The 15,573-nt window shown below is 39.6% G+C and overlaps 1 protein-coding gene across 4 annotated transcripts in view; it reads left to right on the top strand.

The window, feature by feature from the left end:
• Positions 1 to 15,573, top strand: part of sbno2b (strawberry notch homolog 2b) — a 174,782-nt gene that overhangs the window by 136,404 nt on the left and 22,805 nt on the right. For 3 of the 4 annotated variants that reach the window (XM_073068250.1, XM_073068252.1, XM_073068254.1), the window contains 9 exons: positions 1,549 to 1,758; positions 3,736 to 3,869; positions 5,616 to 5,747; positions 7,410 to 7,545; positions 8,621 to 8,733; positions 9,434 to 9,505; positions 11,650 to 11,758; positions 12,248 to 12,322; positions 12,886 to 13,029. In XM_073068250.1, coding sequence (XP_072924351.1) covers positions 1,549 to 1,758; positions 3,736 to 3,869; positions 5,616 to 5,747; positions 7,410 to 7,545; positions 8,621 to 8,733; positions 9,434 to 9,505; positions 11,650 to 11,758; positions 12,248 to 12,322; positions 12,886 to 13,029 — 1,125 coding nt within the window. The remainder of the gene's footprint in view (positions 1 to 1,548; positions 1,759 to 3,735; positions 3,870 to 5,615; positions 5,748 to 7,409; positions 7,546 to 8,620; positions 8,734 to 9,433; positions 9,506 to 11,649; positions 11,759 to 12,247; positions 12,323 to 12,885; positions 13,030 to 15,573) is intronic. The other variant, XM_073068253.1, reaches the window with a different exon arrangement.

The following is a 15,573-nucleotide window of genomic DNA, read 5'->3' as shown; positions in this document are numbered from 1 at the left end:
GAAGAAATAAAATATGGAGCAATATATCTGCTTCTGTATCAGAAGTAAGATTAGAAAAAACTCAATTCAGAGCATATCCATGAAAAAAGAAAGGGGTTTAACATTGCAGAATGGAGATTTTATGCATTTCCTGTTTTTAAATTACTATCCTTTGAAAATTAAGTGAATTGGGTCAGTTGGAGACTCCCCTCATGATAAATCACAGCATACGCTTCCTCTTCCTCTCTGCCCGCTCCCTCCCTCCTCTCGGCCCTCTCTCCTGCTGGCCCTCTTCCCTCCCTCCTGCCTGCCCTCTCCCTCCCTCCTCCCTGCCTCTCCCTCGCTCCCCCTGCCCCCCCACTCTCTCCCCTCCTCGCTCCTCTCCCTCCCTCTCTTGCCCCTCTCCACCCCCTCTCTCCCTCTCCCCCCTTCACCCCCACCCCCCCAAGCGTCTGGTCATAGTTCAGCCCTTTCCTCTGATCTTCTCTGTACCCCAGCCTCACTGCAATAAATTTACATTTACACTTCCTACACCATCCCTGACCTGAAAGTGGAAGGGCTGATATCACATGAACAACTTCTCAAATTAGTTTCAGTATGATTATAAATAATCTTATAATTATTTGTAAAAGTATCATTATCTATGTTGGATATACATACAAGTTATCAAAGCAATATCTGCTCAAAATACTCAGGACAGCCTACAAATTTATGACCTAACTTACTGAAAAGAGAAGGTCATTACTTAAAGGAGAAAACCTTTATGGATAATCCTCTAATGTACTACAAAATTTCAGTTCAGTAAAATGTGTTCAAGCAAAGTCCAAATACAGTAATCACACTATACCGTTAATAGTTTTTCTAGTAAAATTTAAATATTATTTGTTTTCTTGCTGATACTTTCTACTCTTAAAGGTAACTGAGTAGCTCTTTTGCCAAATCGAAGTGGCCAACTCAACCACATCACTTGTTAAATTTAGTAAATTGGCCATTTAAGTTCCTTTTGCTTTAAAGTAACTAAAAATTTCTGAGATATTCTTTATAAATAGAGAATTCCAAATAAGCTTATGTTTATTGTATATTCCTCTCTTTTTTAATTTTGTAGACTTTACACTTTTACACTGTCCTTTAAGCTAAAAATCTTACAAAACTCAGAAATAATACAAACACGAGAAAATTTAAAGATGCTGGAAATCCAAAGCAACACACACAAAATGCTGGAGGAACTCAGCCGGCCAGGCAGTAGTTGTGGAGAAGGGTAAACAGTCAGCGTTTCAGGCCAAGATCCTTCACCAGTCCCAATGAAGGGTCTCAGCCAAAAACGTTGACTGTTTACTCTTTTCATAGAATGCTGAGTTCCTGTGGCATTTTGTGTGTGTTGCTTTGGATTTCCAGCACCTGCAGATTTTCTCATGTGAGCTTTTGAGTTCATTGTAGAATGGAAAGGATAATGAATAGATCAGTAATAGAGTTCCAGTAGTGTTTTAGTTAAGTGCTCTTCTGTTTCTGTTAAGTAAGAATTTTGCACTGCATTGTCAATAAACTATTACCTTAAATATTTTCCCACAGGAAAGCAACGAGGCCGGCCCTCGAAACAAGTTAGAAGTGTTCAAGATTGTGTCTACTTGTCAAAAAGTAGCGACGACAGCAGCTGTGATTCTGACCTTGAGACTGACAGTGATTTAAACTCATCACCTGCATCTGCCATAGAGATATCTGAAGAGACTGATGTCATTCCTATGGATCTTCCCTTAAATGGTTTTCTATCTACGGAAAAAGGTACCACCTACTGCGATCATTTTAAAGGAATGAATCATAGAAATGATTAGTCGAGTATGGTCCACATCCTTGATTTTGAACTTATGTTCTGTGTAATGCCAGGAGATTAAGGGCAGGTGGTTATCTGCTGGAGCAGAAGAAGGGAATACCTTGCCAAGTTAATACTTTAATCAGCCAAGCAGCACTGGAAGTTCATCACGCCTATTTCAGTTGAGATCTAATGTACAGCATGTCAAGTATAAAGTGAAAGAGAATATGAAGTTACTGAACATTAAAAATAATCACCGAGCACTCTGAATTCATTTACTTCAAAGGAGTAGCAGTGTTAAAAAGATTGGTTTGATTTAATTGTATGTTTCAGGCAGGCAAGTTAATCAACAGAATTTTGCTCAAAAACCAGAAAACCTCTTTCAAATGAAAACAATTGCACTTCTAGAAATTCTGGGGGAGTTGGGGGAAGATGATCATTTGAGTCCAGTGTAGGTGCTGGGATTATCCTTCCATTGCCTCCAGCACTAACTCCTAACCAAAATCTGCAAGATCATAAGATAACCTGATTTACATTTATCATAGCCTATTTTCTGCGCTGTCTATCCCAAGAGGGCACATCAGACATGAAACAATACACACAGTACAAACCTTTTGGCCCACAATGGTGTGCCAGTTCTTTAGCCTACTTTTGAGATCAGTCTACCCCTTCCCTCCCACTTAGCTCTCCATTTTTCGATCATCCATGTGCCTATCTAAGAACTTCTAGAATGTCCCCAATATATCTGCTTTTACCACCACCTCTGGAAGCTCATTCCATGAACCTCTTCTTTATATAAAAAAATATTTCTGCCATCTCCCCTATACTTTCCTTCATACGCCTAAAGGTTATGCCCCCTTCTTCCCTGGGGAAAAAAATCTCTGTCTGTCCACTCTATCTATGTCTCTTATCATCTTGTAATGATACATCTAATCCTCCTCCTCTCCTAACAGAAAAACTCTATTGTGGTAGTTTGATATAACCATCACCTCATGGGAAAGAATAGAAATAACTCTTTTGTTAAAGGAGTTGTCACTTTCTAAGTTAGTCACTATTGGGATGGGGGGTGTTAGTCATAAACCAAGCCTGGACCCTTTTGATGCCATCTCAGCTTTTTACTGGGTCAGTATATAGTGTTGTGCCACCGATGTACCACCAAGCTGGTAGCAGTGAAATGCCTAGCCTGGAAATTCCTGCCACAAGTCACATTCATGCATTCATTGGGGTAGAAGTTGCCTTCATTTCTCTGAAGCACCACGAAAACCAACATTGGTCTGACACTATCCTTACTCCAGACTAGTGCTTGATTTACACAGGAGTATGCTAAACAAATTGCATTTTTATTGATCTTAAAGAGAATGATCACAATTCAGGAAATAGCTACAGAAATATTGTAGACTCAAGTGTTGTCTTTGATAGCTCAGTGTTAATAGATATCACTGCATACCTTTTTATTGTTAGTTTTTTGTCTCCAACTCCAGTATCAGTTTTTGACAAAATAAATTCTGGTAATTTCTTACCCATTTTTTATCTAAAGATTAGCTTTAATTGTCATACATTGAACCATGTAGATTTCACATCGTTTTGTACTAGCAACCACCTCAGAGGATGTGCAGGGGCCAGTCTACAAGTGTCACCATGCTTCCAGTGCCAACATAGTATGTTCACAATTTAAAAACCATAATCTGTACGCCTTTGGAAGAAGCCAGAACACCCAGAGGAAGCCCACACTTCTTGGGAACTACTTAGTGACAGCAGCGGGAATCAAACCCCAATCAGTGATTGCTGGTGCTCTAAAGCGATTGTGCTGACTGTAAGCTACCACGCCATCCTTATTTATAGAATGCAATTTCCTGAATGCTGCTATTTGAGCAAGATTAACGTCAAGTTTTTTTAAAAAGTTACTAGTGATCGTGCACAGTCTTGATTGATGAATTATGTTTCATTAGCAGCAACACTAGAATTTGTAGAAAAAATGAAAGGAGATCTGCTGGCAAAGGTGGAAGTACTAGGAAAAGAACTACCTCTAAATACACTGGATGAACTGATTGACTTGTTTGGTGGACCTGAGCTTGTGGCTGAGGTAATTTTGCAATACTTTTCATGTCTCAGTTTACTTTCATTTTCTTTCCTGCTGGCACTGTGCATAAAGTGATTACTTGGTATGGTGCCAGGAATATGTAGTACTGTACACAACAACAATGAGATCTCTGTTGATCTACTTGGGAGGAGGAAATGGTTTTCATCCTCCTATTCCTGATCACCCTCTGGTAATATCCTGTTACAAAAGGATAGCTTTAAGTTAGGCCACAAGTCCATCACAGTAAACCAGCAGGCTATTATTCACTGCCTAGACCAGGGGCTCCCAATTTTTTTTATATATGCCATGGACTAATACTATTAAGCAAGGGGTCCACGGACCTCAGGTTGGGAACCCCTGATCTAGACCGTTTACAAATACCTCTTAAATCTATAGTTAATCAGTACTATCCAGAGGGATGGTAATGCTATTTTGACAATTGGTTCACAGAATGTATACAGTGGGACTCCAGTTAATTGGGATACATCAGGAGCAGTACATTTTTGGCCCAATTAGGCAATTGCCCCAGTTCGCCAAAGTTTCATGGAAATAGTTAAAAAGGTATAAAAAAGACAAACTGAGTAACAAATTATGTATTTAAGTAAAATAAAGAAATTAGAACACTACCAATACTACTGCACGAGTGTAAAAGTCTGTATTAGTTCCTAATACATATCGATGGAGGAAGTCCTCTGTGTCGTATTCTTTTGATAGTAAATGAACAAAATCAGCGCAGACACCTATTGCAGATAATGGACTGCATTCATACAATGCTGTCAACAATTGTATCCTCCAAATCTTCATTTTAAACATAGAACATAGAAATCTACAACACATTACAGGCCCCTCAGCCCACAATGTTGTGCCAACCATGTAACCTACTCTAGAAGCTGCCTAGAATTTCCCCAGCGCATAGCCCTCTATTTTTCTAAGCTCCATGTACCTAACAGAGAGTCTCTTAAAAGATTTTAATTGCAACATTCCAGATGATTGTTGATACCTTCAAACTTTCTGGAGTTTCTGAGTTGTTGAAGTAGTGAAATCGTTTCATTTTCACTGCTGGCTGTTTCTCACATCTGCAAGCCTGATTGCTTGAAACCGCACTAAGCAAAACAGTTCTGAATTGTCTTACTCCTTATTTCTTGCGAACTATCAATGACAAAAATCCTGCCTTTTGACACAAGCGCGCGCAACTGATGTTATTTAAAGAGGTTGAAACATAATGTGTATATAATGTAATAAAATTAAATCAGCACATGTTTTTGAATAATTTTTTTGTAAAGACCCTACTTTTATGGTATTCTGAATATAGAAGTTTGCAACCATTTTGCAGATTAAGTGATTAAAATATCTGAGCTGATGAAATTCTTTCCTGGCTGTAGGGGTATTAGATGAAGAAATGAATTTTCATCAGTTTGACTTAGCTTTTATAGGTGGAGAGAGTCCAAAATTGAATCCTCAAAATGATAGGTATGGAAGCTGGATATGGCTACAGAAGGAGGTGCTGGTAGATTTGGGTTAATACTTTGCTGGAGCAGGAGAAAGACATTTTCATTGATAATCATATGATCATTAGGGAACATATAGCCATTTGCTTTTATGTCTGCACCAACAATCCATGGAGCAGTCCAGGTAGTTTCATTCCCCCTTTCTAATCTCTGGTGATGTTTCATCAAGTGCACATGTATTCTGTAAGTATGTGGTTGTATTAACATTTCTTTTGTATCCTTAAATCATTAATTTTAATAGATGACTGGAAGAAAGGGGCGTGTTGTTCGCAAGTCAGATGGCTCCGTTTGCTATGAGTCCAGAGCAGAGCAAAACTTGTCCATTGACCATGTGAATTTAAAGGAGAAGGAGCGATTTATGGCTGGGGATAAGGTAGGTTTATTCTTTATATACTCATAGGGCACTTTATGAGGTACACCTCATTAATGCAAATACCTGCTCAGCCAGTCATGTGGCAGCAACCGTGTGTAAGCATGCAGACATGGTCAGGAGGTTCAGTTGTTCAGACCAAACGTCAGAATGGAAAAGAAATGTGATCTAAGTGACTTTGTGCAGTGATTGTTGGTGCCAGATAGGGTGGTTTGAGTATCTCAGAGACTGGTGATCTCTTGGAATTTTCACATACAACAATCTCTAAAGTTTGCAGAGAATGTTGAGAAAAACAAATAAAAACATCCAGTCTATGGCGGTTTTGTGGGCATAAACACGTTGTTAATGAGAGAGTTCAGCAGAGAATGGCCAGACTGGTTTAAGCTGGCAAGCAGGCGACAGTAACTGAAATAACCACACATTACAACAGTGGTGTACAGAAGAGCATCTCTAAATGTACAACATATCGAACCTTGAAGTGGATGGGCTACAGCAGCAGAAGACCACACCAGGTTCCAATGCTGTACCTAATAAAGTGGCCACAGCGTGTATATCAGTAAATAAATGCACATTGAATGTCATGGTGAAAAGGAACCTACTCCTAAACCTGCTTGAATAACATCAGATAGTTGTTTAGAAAATCCTTTAGATACCACAATCTTTAGTGCTTTAGTCAGTATATAACGTTCTGTTAGAAAAATAATTGTAAAGAAACTTACGGTTGCAAGTTTCTCGAAGTGTAGGTAAAACTAAGTAGTTTTAAAGATTACCAATTCGCTTTATTTGTTACATGCACATAAAAACATCCAGCAGAGTTTGAATCAAATCAGTAAGGACTGTACTGGGGAGCCCGCAAGTGTTGCAATGCTTCCGACACTAACAAAGCATCCCCATAAACCTATTAACCCTAGCTGTAGGTGTATGGAAATTGGGAGGAAATCAGAGCACGTGATGGAAATCCACACCATCGTGAGAGCATGCAAATTCCTTACAATGGCGATATAAAATAATTGCACTAACCTCTGTACTGCCTTTTGCAGTTCTAACGAAACAGTAACTGTTTCTCTTTCAACAGAATCTGCCTTATCATCTAAATGTTTCCAGCATTTTCTGCTTTACTGCAGTTTTTGTTTTGCTTTTTTGGATTTTCCAGACCTCGTGCATGATCCTCTTCCCCTCTGGTAAAATAATCACCCTTGACTGACCACTCCTCCTCGCCAATCCACCACACCACAGGGCCCACTCACCAACTCTTGAATGCCCCCATCCTCTCACTGTTCAAGCTTGAGACCTCCCCCCACTGACGCTCTACCCATATAAAACTGTCTAAAACCAACAGCTTTCCTATTTTCTGCAGAGCAAAGGAAAGGTCTTTGAAAGCAGATATCAAAGTAACTGTCATCGGCAATAAAATAATGAAATAATGGGACTCGAAACTTTGACCATCTCTCTCATCTGACCAGTATAGTGTAGGAAATCTGCTTTCAGAAGACCAGCCTGCTGATCTTGTTTCAACCTGTTCTTTGCGATCATATCCAACTGCCCAGTCATACAGTCTGTAGATAGTCCTGGTAATGTTGCTAGTATGGATAAGTTACTCCATACATTAATAATAATTGATACGATTCTTCTGAGAAAAGTAACACTTTTTTTTAATCTGTCAAGTTGGTAGCTATCATCTCTGAAGCAGCCAGTTCAGGAATTTCACTGCAGGCTGACAAAAGAATGAAGAACCAACGAAGGAGAATACATATGACCTTGGAATTGCCTTGGAGTGCAGATCGCGCTATTCAACAGTTTGGTAAGTGTTGCTAAAACTTGGCTATCTTTAGCAGTAGCAAGTGCAAGGTAATTAGAAGTATTTTTTTTATTATTTATAGTTAAAAAGCAGTAGCTTTTTTCTGAAATAGCATTGATTAACCTTGTAGCCAACTGCTAAGTAACACTTCTCGTTAAAGAAAGTATTCATTTAAAATGGTAAGGTATCTAGGGTTAAAAGCTTTCCAAGGCAAAAGTTAACTGTAAGTCAGAGGACAGTAGTTACAACCATAAGACTGTAAGATACAGAAGCAGAACTAGGCCATGTGGCCCATCAAGTCTTCTCCACCATTCCACCATGTGTGATCCAACTTTCCTCTCAACCCCAATTTCCTGCCTTCTCCCCATATCCCTTCATGGCCTGACCAATCAAGAATCTCTTAACCTCTGCCTTACATAAAAACTTGGCCTCCACAGCCACCTATGGCAAAGAATCCACAGATTCACCACTCTCTGAAAAGGACGCCCCTTTATTCTGAGGCTGTGTCGTCTGGTCTTAGAATCTCCCACCATAGGAAAAATCCTCTCTACATACACTCTATCAAGGCCTTTCACCATTTGATAGGTTTCATTGAGGTCACTCCTCATTCTTTTGAATTACAGTGAATACAGGCCCAGAGCCATCAAACACTCTTCATATGACAAGCTATTCAATCCTGGAATCATTTTCGTGAACCTCATTTCAACCCTGACATTCAAACTCATTGTTTATTCTATTTTCCTTTCTGGTGTAAACAAACACAAAGCAAAATTTTTATTCCATCTTGTTGGATCTAGAATATTTGTCTTTCTGTTGTCAAGCAAGAATAATTTCTGGTTTAAAGAGCATGAAAATGAGCAGTAGGCTGTCCAGCCACTCTCTGCCAAACATTCAGTTCTCTTTGTCCTGCTATGTGCTGACGTCACTCACAGAAAGATATAATCTTATGGCATTAGTAAGCAAATGTGAATTACCTTGTAGCAAATACTAACCTTTGAAACAATTTGTGTTCCCTGAAATATCATTGCAACTTGCACTTTGATTCTTGCATAAAGTTGGTTTATGTTCTCTTCTCCAGGTCGTACTCACAGGTCAAATCAAGTATCTGCTCCAGAATATATATTTCTCATCTCTGAACTTGCCGGCGAAAGGAGATTTGCCTCCATTGTTGCAAAGCGATTAGAGAGTCTGGTAATATTATTTTTCTTCTTTGGTTACTGTTGCCTTTCTGTCAGCTTGAACAAGTCTGGCCATTCTCCTCTGAACTCTCTCATTAACAAGACATTTTCACACACAGATTGTTTTTTTTTGTTTTTCAACACCATTCTCTTTAATCTCTAGATATTTTATGCACTAAAATCCCACAAAATCAGCAGTTTCTGTGATACTCAAACCATCCCATCTGGCACCAACAATCATTCCACTATCAAAGTCATTAGATCACATTTCTTCCCAATTCTGATGTTTAGTCTGAATAATAACTGAACCTCTTGATCATATCTGCATGCTTTTATGCATTGAGTTCCTGCACATGATTGGCTCATTAGATATTTGCATTAATGAGTAGATATACTTTAAAAAGTGGCCGCTGAGCGTATAATTCCATGACTGCAAAAGGCTCCATACCATCTGGATATGCAGTTGGATAACTCAAGAGGGAGCTCTTCATGCCATTGGTTACAAAAATAGGAAACCATTTGATCCATGCATCAGAGACCCTTTAAAAAAAAATATATGTTCAACTACTACGATGATGTGCAATATCATCAATTTGTTCAAAAATTTGGAATGTAGAAGCTTAACAGTTCAAAAAGTAATACATCATTAATATTGCTTAGAATGTAAAGTTGTTTGCAACTGTCTTAGAATTGTAACCCTGTTCCTTCCACAGGGTGCTTTAACTCATGGTGATCGGAGGGCAACAGAATCCAGAGACCTCAGCAAATATAACTTTGATAACAAGGTAACATCTTCATTTCACTGCCATTATTTACTTAACTCAGAGAACTGTAAATGTGGAAAAAGAACCAGCCAAAAATTAAATTTAGCTACGTGTTGCAGAGTTGTTTGGATATTGTTCATTCATTATGTGCCACGTGGTATAATGTGGGCCATCATGGTCTCCGTGACCATGCTTATTCTTGGCAAATTTTTCTACAGGAGTGGTTTGTCATTGCCTTGTTCTGGGCAGTGTCTTTACAAGACAGGTGACCCAGCCATTAACTATACTCTTCAGAGATTGTCTGCCTGACGTCAGTGGTTACATAACCAGGACATGATATACACCAGTTGCTCATGTGACCATCTAGCGCCTACTCCCATGGCTTCACGTGACCCTGATCAGGGTCTAAGCAGGTGCCACAACTTCCCCAAGGGTGACCTGCGGGCTGGCGCAGGGAAGGAGCTCCTTGCACCTCCTTTGGTACAGACGTATCTCCATCCCGCCATCCTATAGTGAGTGCGAAATCAAGATATCATGCGGGAAAAAAACACAGGTACATGTTAAAGCCACACGTGCGGTATCCTTATAGCAACATAAATACTCGAAATACTCAAGTTGGGCAGCATTTGCGAAGGTACAAACAAAACTAGTATTTATTGTTGATCTTTCATCTGAACTTGAAAATGTTGCGAAATGTGGCAAGCTTTAAACAAGTGTTGAGGCTGGGTAAGTGGGTTTGAAAAGAAGGAAAATAATTGAAGATCTGTAATAGTGAGGTAAAGGAATGAAATTAACACCAGGCAAAATTGACAATGGGGTTTCAGTAAAGGTCTCATCTGGACAGCTTTGCACATATTTTAAAATAGCACCCTGGTGTCATCCATTTATATTGTAACAACGGTTTAATGCTTGTAGTTCTCTAGCCACCTCCCATTTTACATTTCCCACACAGCAATTCCTGGATTGTGTGGGATTCTAATTATCTTGCTGCGGTAGATGTCCAAGAACAGCAACAAGCTGGCATTTATATAATGCTGTCCATACAAATCGGTTTGCCCACCTGCTGCTAAGTGAAGTAAAGTTATATCTGCAGGACCACAGCAGGTTCTTAATGTAACCACTATCTCAGCCTGTGGATGCTCCACACTCGGATATCTTCCTTGTCTTCATCTGTGATAGTGACGCAGATGCAGACTGTGCAGCAAAATGTACTGTCAAGTCAGTGTGGTGGCGCAGCTATCCGAAAAGAAACTCTTGTTCATAGGTAAGTATTTTCAAGGTTATGAAATCTAGCCGAATCCAAAAGTAAAGGGGAACTGAGTGAAGGAAAATGGACAGTCCAATTTTCAGGTTGAAAATTCCAGCCTCTAATGAGTCTGCTCCATCTTATTACAACCCTGTGACCAAGTAACCTGCTAACCTGTATGCCTGCATGTCTTTGGACTGTGGGAGGAAGCTGGAACACCCAAAGTAAACCCTTGCGGTTACGGGGAGAAGGTGCAAACTCCATACATGCAGCAGAGGGAATTGAACCCAGGTCACTGGTGTTGTAGTAGCATTATGCTAGCTGCTGTGCTAGCATGCTACTCCATTCGATGAAGGTCTGAGTATGTGCAAAGAATAAGGCAGGAGGGGAATCCGAGGGTTAACTTGAGCTGCTATCACTAATGTAGTAGCTGCATTGCAAACAGCAATTAAAAAGACCGCAGAATAGGTTACCTTTGTATTCAGACAATCATTAATGCACGAAAATCAAATAAAAAGTGACTTATTGGAAAGCAGAAGCTGAGATGGAAAATGCTGGAGATAATTCAAAAGGTGGGGCACTATCTGCAGAGAGAGAGACAGATAACAATGAAGGGTCATTGGCCATTCTTAAATCTGTTTGTCTCTCTATTGGTATTGCCTGATCTTCTGAAGCAGTCTCTCCATTATGAAAACTACACAATTTTTTTTAAAAGAAGAGTTGAGGCTTGATGCAGGAGGATACAAGCAGAAGAAAGCTGAAAATATATTAAACCAACTGCCTAACTTGAAATATTACATAGCATTTTTCATTTCAAATTGATGCTCGATGTATAATGTTTAAAACACCTAACCACTGAGTATTTACAATTTAATCTTGAATCTTTTTTTCACTGATTTATATTTTTCTTTCTTTACAGTATGGAACTAAGGCATTGGATAAAGTTATTAAAACCATATTAGGTCAGGTTGAAAGCGAAGTACAACCACCACCTGATTATGTTGGAGGCCCTAATACTTTCATCGAAGGTAAAATACTAGTCTGTGATCTGCATGTAACAGGGACCATCTATACACATACAAAATCAATGAATGACAAGTTTTGTAGTGTTGAAAATGTATTTAGAAATATGTTTGTTTAATGCAGCTGTATTTATAAATTAGAATAATTTTGTGGGACATACATTTAAGTTAGAAAGGAAAAGTTTATCAGAGATACGTGAGACAAATTTTATACACAGAAAGTGATGGGTACCTGGAGCAGGCTGCCAGAGTGAGTGGTGGCAGCAGATACAACATTGGCAGTTATGAGGCTCTTAAACACATGAATACAGAGAGATATAGGTTATGTATAGGCAGAAGAGAATTAGCTTAATTCAGCATCATGTATGGTGCAGCTATTGTGGACCTGCTCCTGTGCTGTACTGTTGAAGACATATCACCTTTATATGTTTATAACATACAATGTGCTGTAAAATAAGATACTCAGCCAACAGATCTATCACATATCTTTTGCAGACATGAGGGTGGGATTGATGGCTGTTGGAATATTCTGCAAAGAAAACCGCTATGGATATGTAAATGTGGAAAAAGGTGAGAAATAAATAAATGATATCGAATGTGTAATAATGCTATACTTCACACTTAAATCCTTTCTATAAAATCTGTCTGATGTGTTAGAGTTGATGCAGATTGCCAAGAAAGAAGATTTGAACTATGATGTAATAAGTTTTGGTTTGCTGTTCTTTATATGAAAAAGTTAAATATTAAGCAGTACTCAGCAATTGGGAAACAGTTACTGGAGCTAATGCGTGAATAAGCATTGTGTTATGAAATGTTAAGAGCTAATTCTCTCAAGTCATTAAGAAATAACTGCTTCTAACCAATCTAAAGCTTTCTCCATACCCTAGCCCCTCCTCCTCTCTCCTTGTCATCATAGCCTTCCCTTTTGTAAACTTCCCTATTTTTCCCTCCGTTTCCAGGCAACAATTGAATAAACCTGAACTCTGAAATGCTCCCAGATAATCCGGGAGATTCATCTGGCCCCTGTACAGGCCAGTTTCAAAACAAGGTTGCTGTATTCGTGTTTTATCGAAAGAAGACGATAAGTAATCAATAATGAAGGTGTGTTAAAGGGAGTTTTATTTTTGTTTCAGACTGCAGCATCTCAAAGTTCCTGAATCGGATTCTTGGTCTCGAGGTTCACAAGCAAAATGCACTTTTTCAATATTTTACCGACACGTTTGATTTTCTTATTGAGAAGGACAAAAAAGAAGGAAAATATGACATGGGAATTCTAGGTATGAGTTTATTAACATCAGATTTTTACCTTAGATTATCTTTTTTTCATACTTTTGTTACGTACCCCGTAACTGGGTTAACAGACCAGCAGAAAAGGACATACATTAGAGTCTGGTGGTACTGAAACAAAAGGTGTTTATTAGTAAACTAAACAATACAGTATCAAAAATGCCAATATGCATATAAAACAGGTTAGCAATAATAAATACAGAAGTGTAGGAATAAAAATCAACAGTAAAAAAACAAGCTCTATCAAAGTCTAGGGGTAAATGAATAGTCATAAGAGAATATAGAGTTCAGTTCAGTTCAGTTCGTGCTGAGGTAGTTGTGTTGCAATGTTGGAGAGAGAGCGAGCGAGAGATGAGCAGCTGCAGCAGGCAAACCTTCCGTCGTCGTCTTGTTCCGTTGTACCGTTGGGAGTCACCGATTATGACCCTTCCGTACCAGGCTAGTCCGTTCTTCAGTGATGGACTCGTCACGCAGGCAAGGGCGGTCACACACGCAAGTCCCCACCGGTCTGCCTTCATCCACTGTGCTCCAGACCGATTCCCCTGAACCGGTATCCTCCAGGCCCTGTCGTGGTTTCTCGTGCCCCGCAAATGACCAGGAGACGCAGAAGGTTCTTCAAGAAGGGTTAAACTTTAATTTGCAAATCAAAGCTGAGACAGTCATTGAGCTAGTCGCTGATTGCCCACCAATCCTTTGGACATAGCATTTTTTATAGCAATCTCCTGGTCCAGTTGCATTAGCATATGCAATCGGTCTATAGTTGCGTATCACACGTACATCCTGCCACTATTGTTTCTACCCATTGACTTAATCATGTTCTAATCTACATCTCTTAGCTACCTCGCATTAATACACACCATTGTCTTCTACATTCTTAAGATTTCGTGACTTAATCATGTTCTAATCTACATCTCTTAGCTACCTCTCATTAACACACCATTGTCTTCTACATTCTTAGGATTTCATTCTCCTACTAAATTGGGTACATGCATATAGCAAATAGCAAGTTTCAAAGCTGACTACATAGTTTTGGTTACACAGCAAACAATTTCAACTTTTATACTCCAATATATCTCCCCTTTGAGACCCAGAGGGTCTCACACAGACAAAAGACTAAGAGTCTGCGCACAAAAGCCCCAATAAACTCAAGCACTTATTCCCAAATCTCGGGTTAAACTATAATTTTCTGCGTCAAGACCTCAAAGTATTCGCTCCCTGTTACCCTGGGCCGCTGAGCCAAAAACCTGTCCCTCTGTACCTGAGACAGGGAAAAAGACTCAGAAGCCCTTACAATCTACTCCCACACTGTCGTTTAGCTCTTGTTCATCCTGCAGGTGTTGTCGGCTGTAACAATACATTTTCGGTGTTTCTTTCTCCACTAAGCTTGCTTCAGTAATTGCCACGAGCATCGGAAATTGTTTGGTTGCAGCACGCACTACAAGAGACTTGAGACAAGGAAGAAAACAGCACAGCAGAAACGCACAGCTCAACAATACTGACAGTTATTCCTATTTTAGTCAGCCATGCTCCCCATCCTCCGAGTCTACTTTCCAACCAATCAAAGAACTGATGTTCAAATCCTGCATTCTGTTTGACCTCCGTCCGCAGATTCTTTAATTTATTCATTGCTCTGGTGAAAGACCCTTCTGGGCTAGTATTGTTTGGTATGAAAGTGCAACATTGTTCTCCAAACATTACACACACTCCCTTTTTCTGCCAAAAGCCAATCCAGTACCTGTCTGTTTTGCCACACCACCCTGCTAGTTGCATCTAGCTGTTGCCCTAAGGCCTCCAGTGCATCATCGGTGTAGTTGATGAATCTCTGTTGATTGTAGTATATATAGTTTATCCATTCAACATTTTTGCTTACCCTTATCACAGGTATGATAGCTTCCCAGTGAGCATCTCATGCGGTGTCAGGCATGTCATTCGATTAGTTTGCATGCGGTAACTCATCAATGCTAATGGTAAAGCATCGACCCAATTAAGTTTAGTGTCTGCACAAATTTTGTTTAGTTTGGCTTTCAGGGTTCCATTAATTCTCTCTACCATGCCCTGCGACTGAGGGTGGTATACACATCCAAATCTTTGCTTTATCCTCAGCGCCTGTAGTACCAGTTTGACCACTTTCTGGATAAAAGCTGAACCATTGTCTGAGCTAACTTCTGTAGGTATTCCAAACCTTGGGATCACTTCATTTGTCAGAAATTTTACCACTGTCTTTGCCCCTTGATCTCTTGAAGGTACCGCCTCCACCCATCTGCTAAATCGATCAATTACTACCAGCATGTATCTTTTCCCTCTCACTGTCTTTATCATGTCTACGTAATCGATCACTAGATGTTTAAATGGTCCTTCAGGTACAGGAATGTGACCTATTAGGGTTGTAATTCCTTTCCGAACATTATTCTGTGCGCATACCTCGCACTGTGACAAGACAAAGTCCACTGAAGCCTGTAAATAAGGTGACCAAAAACCATCCTTCTTTATTTTCTTTATCACTTCCCCCCTTGCACAATGGTCAATCCCATGCG

The sequence above is a fragment of the Hemitrygon akajei genome, chromosome 16 (assembly GCF_048418815.1).
Source record: "Hemitrygon akajei chromosome 16, sHemAka1.3, whole genome shotgun sequence".
Classification (NCBI taxonomy): domain Eukaryota; kingdom Metazoa; phylum Chordata; class Chondrichthyes; order Myliobatiformes; family Dasyatidae; genus Hemitrygon; species Hemitrygon akajei.
Note: the sequence above shows the minus strand (reverse complement) of the source record. Positions and strands in the feature narration are given on the sequence as shown.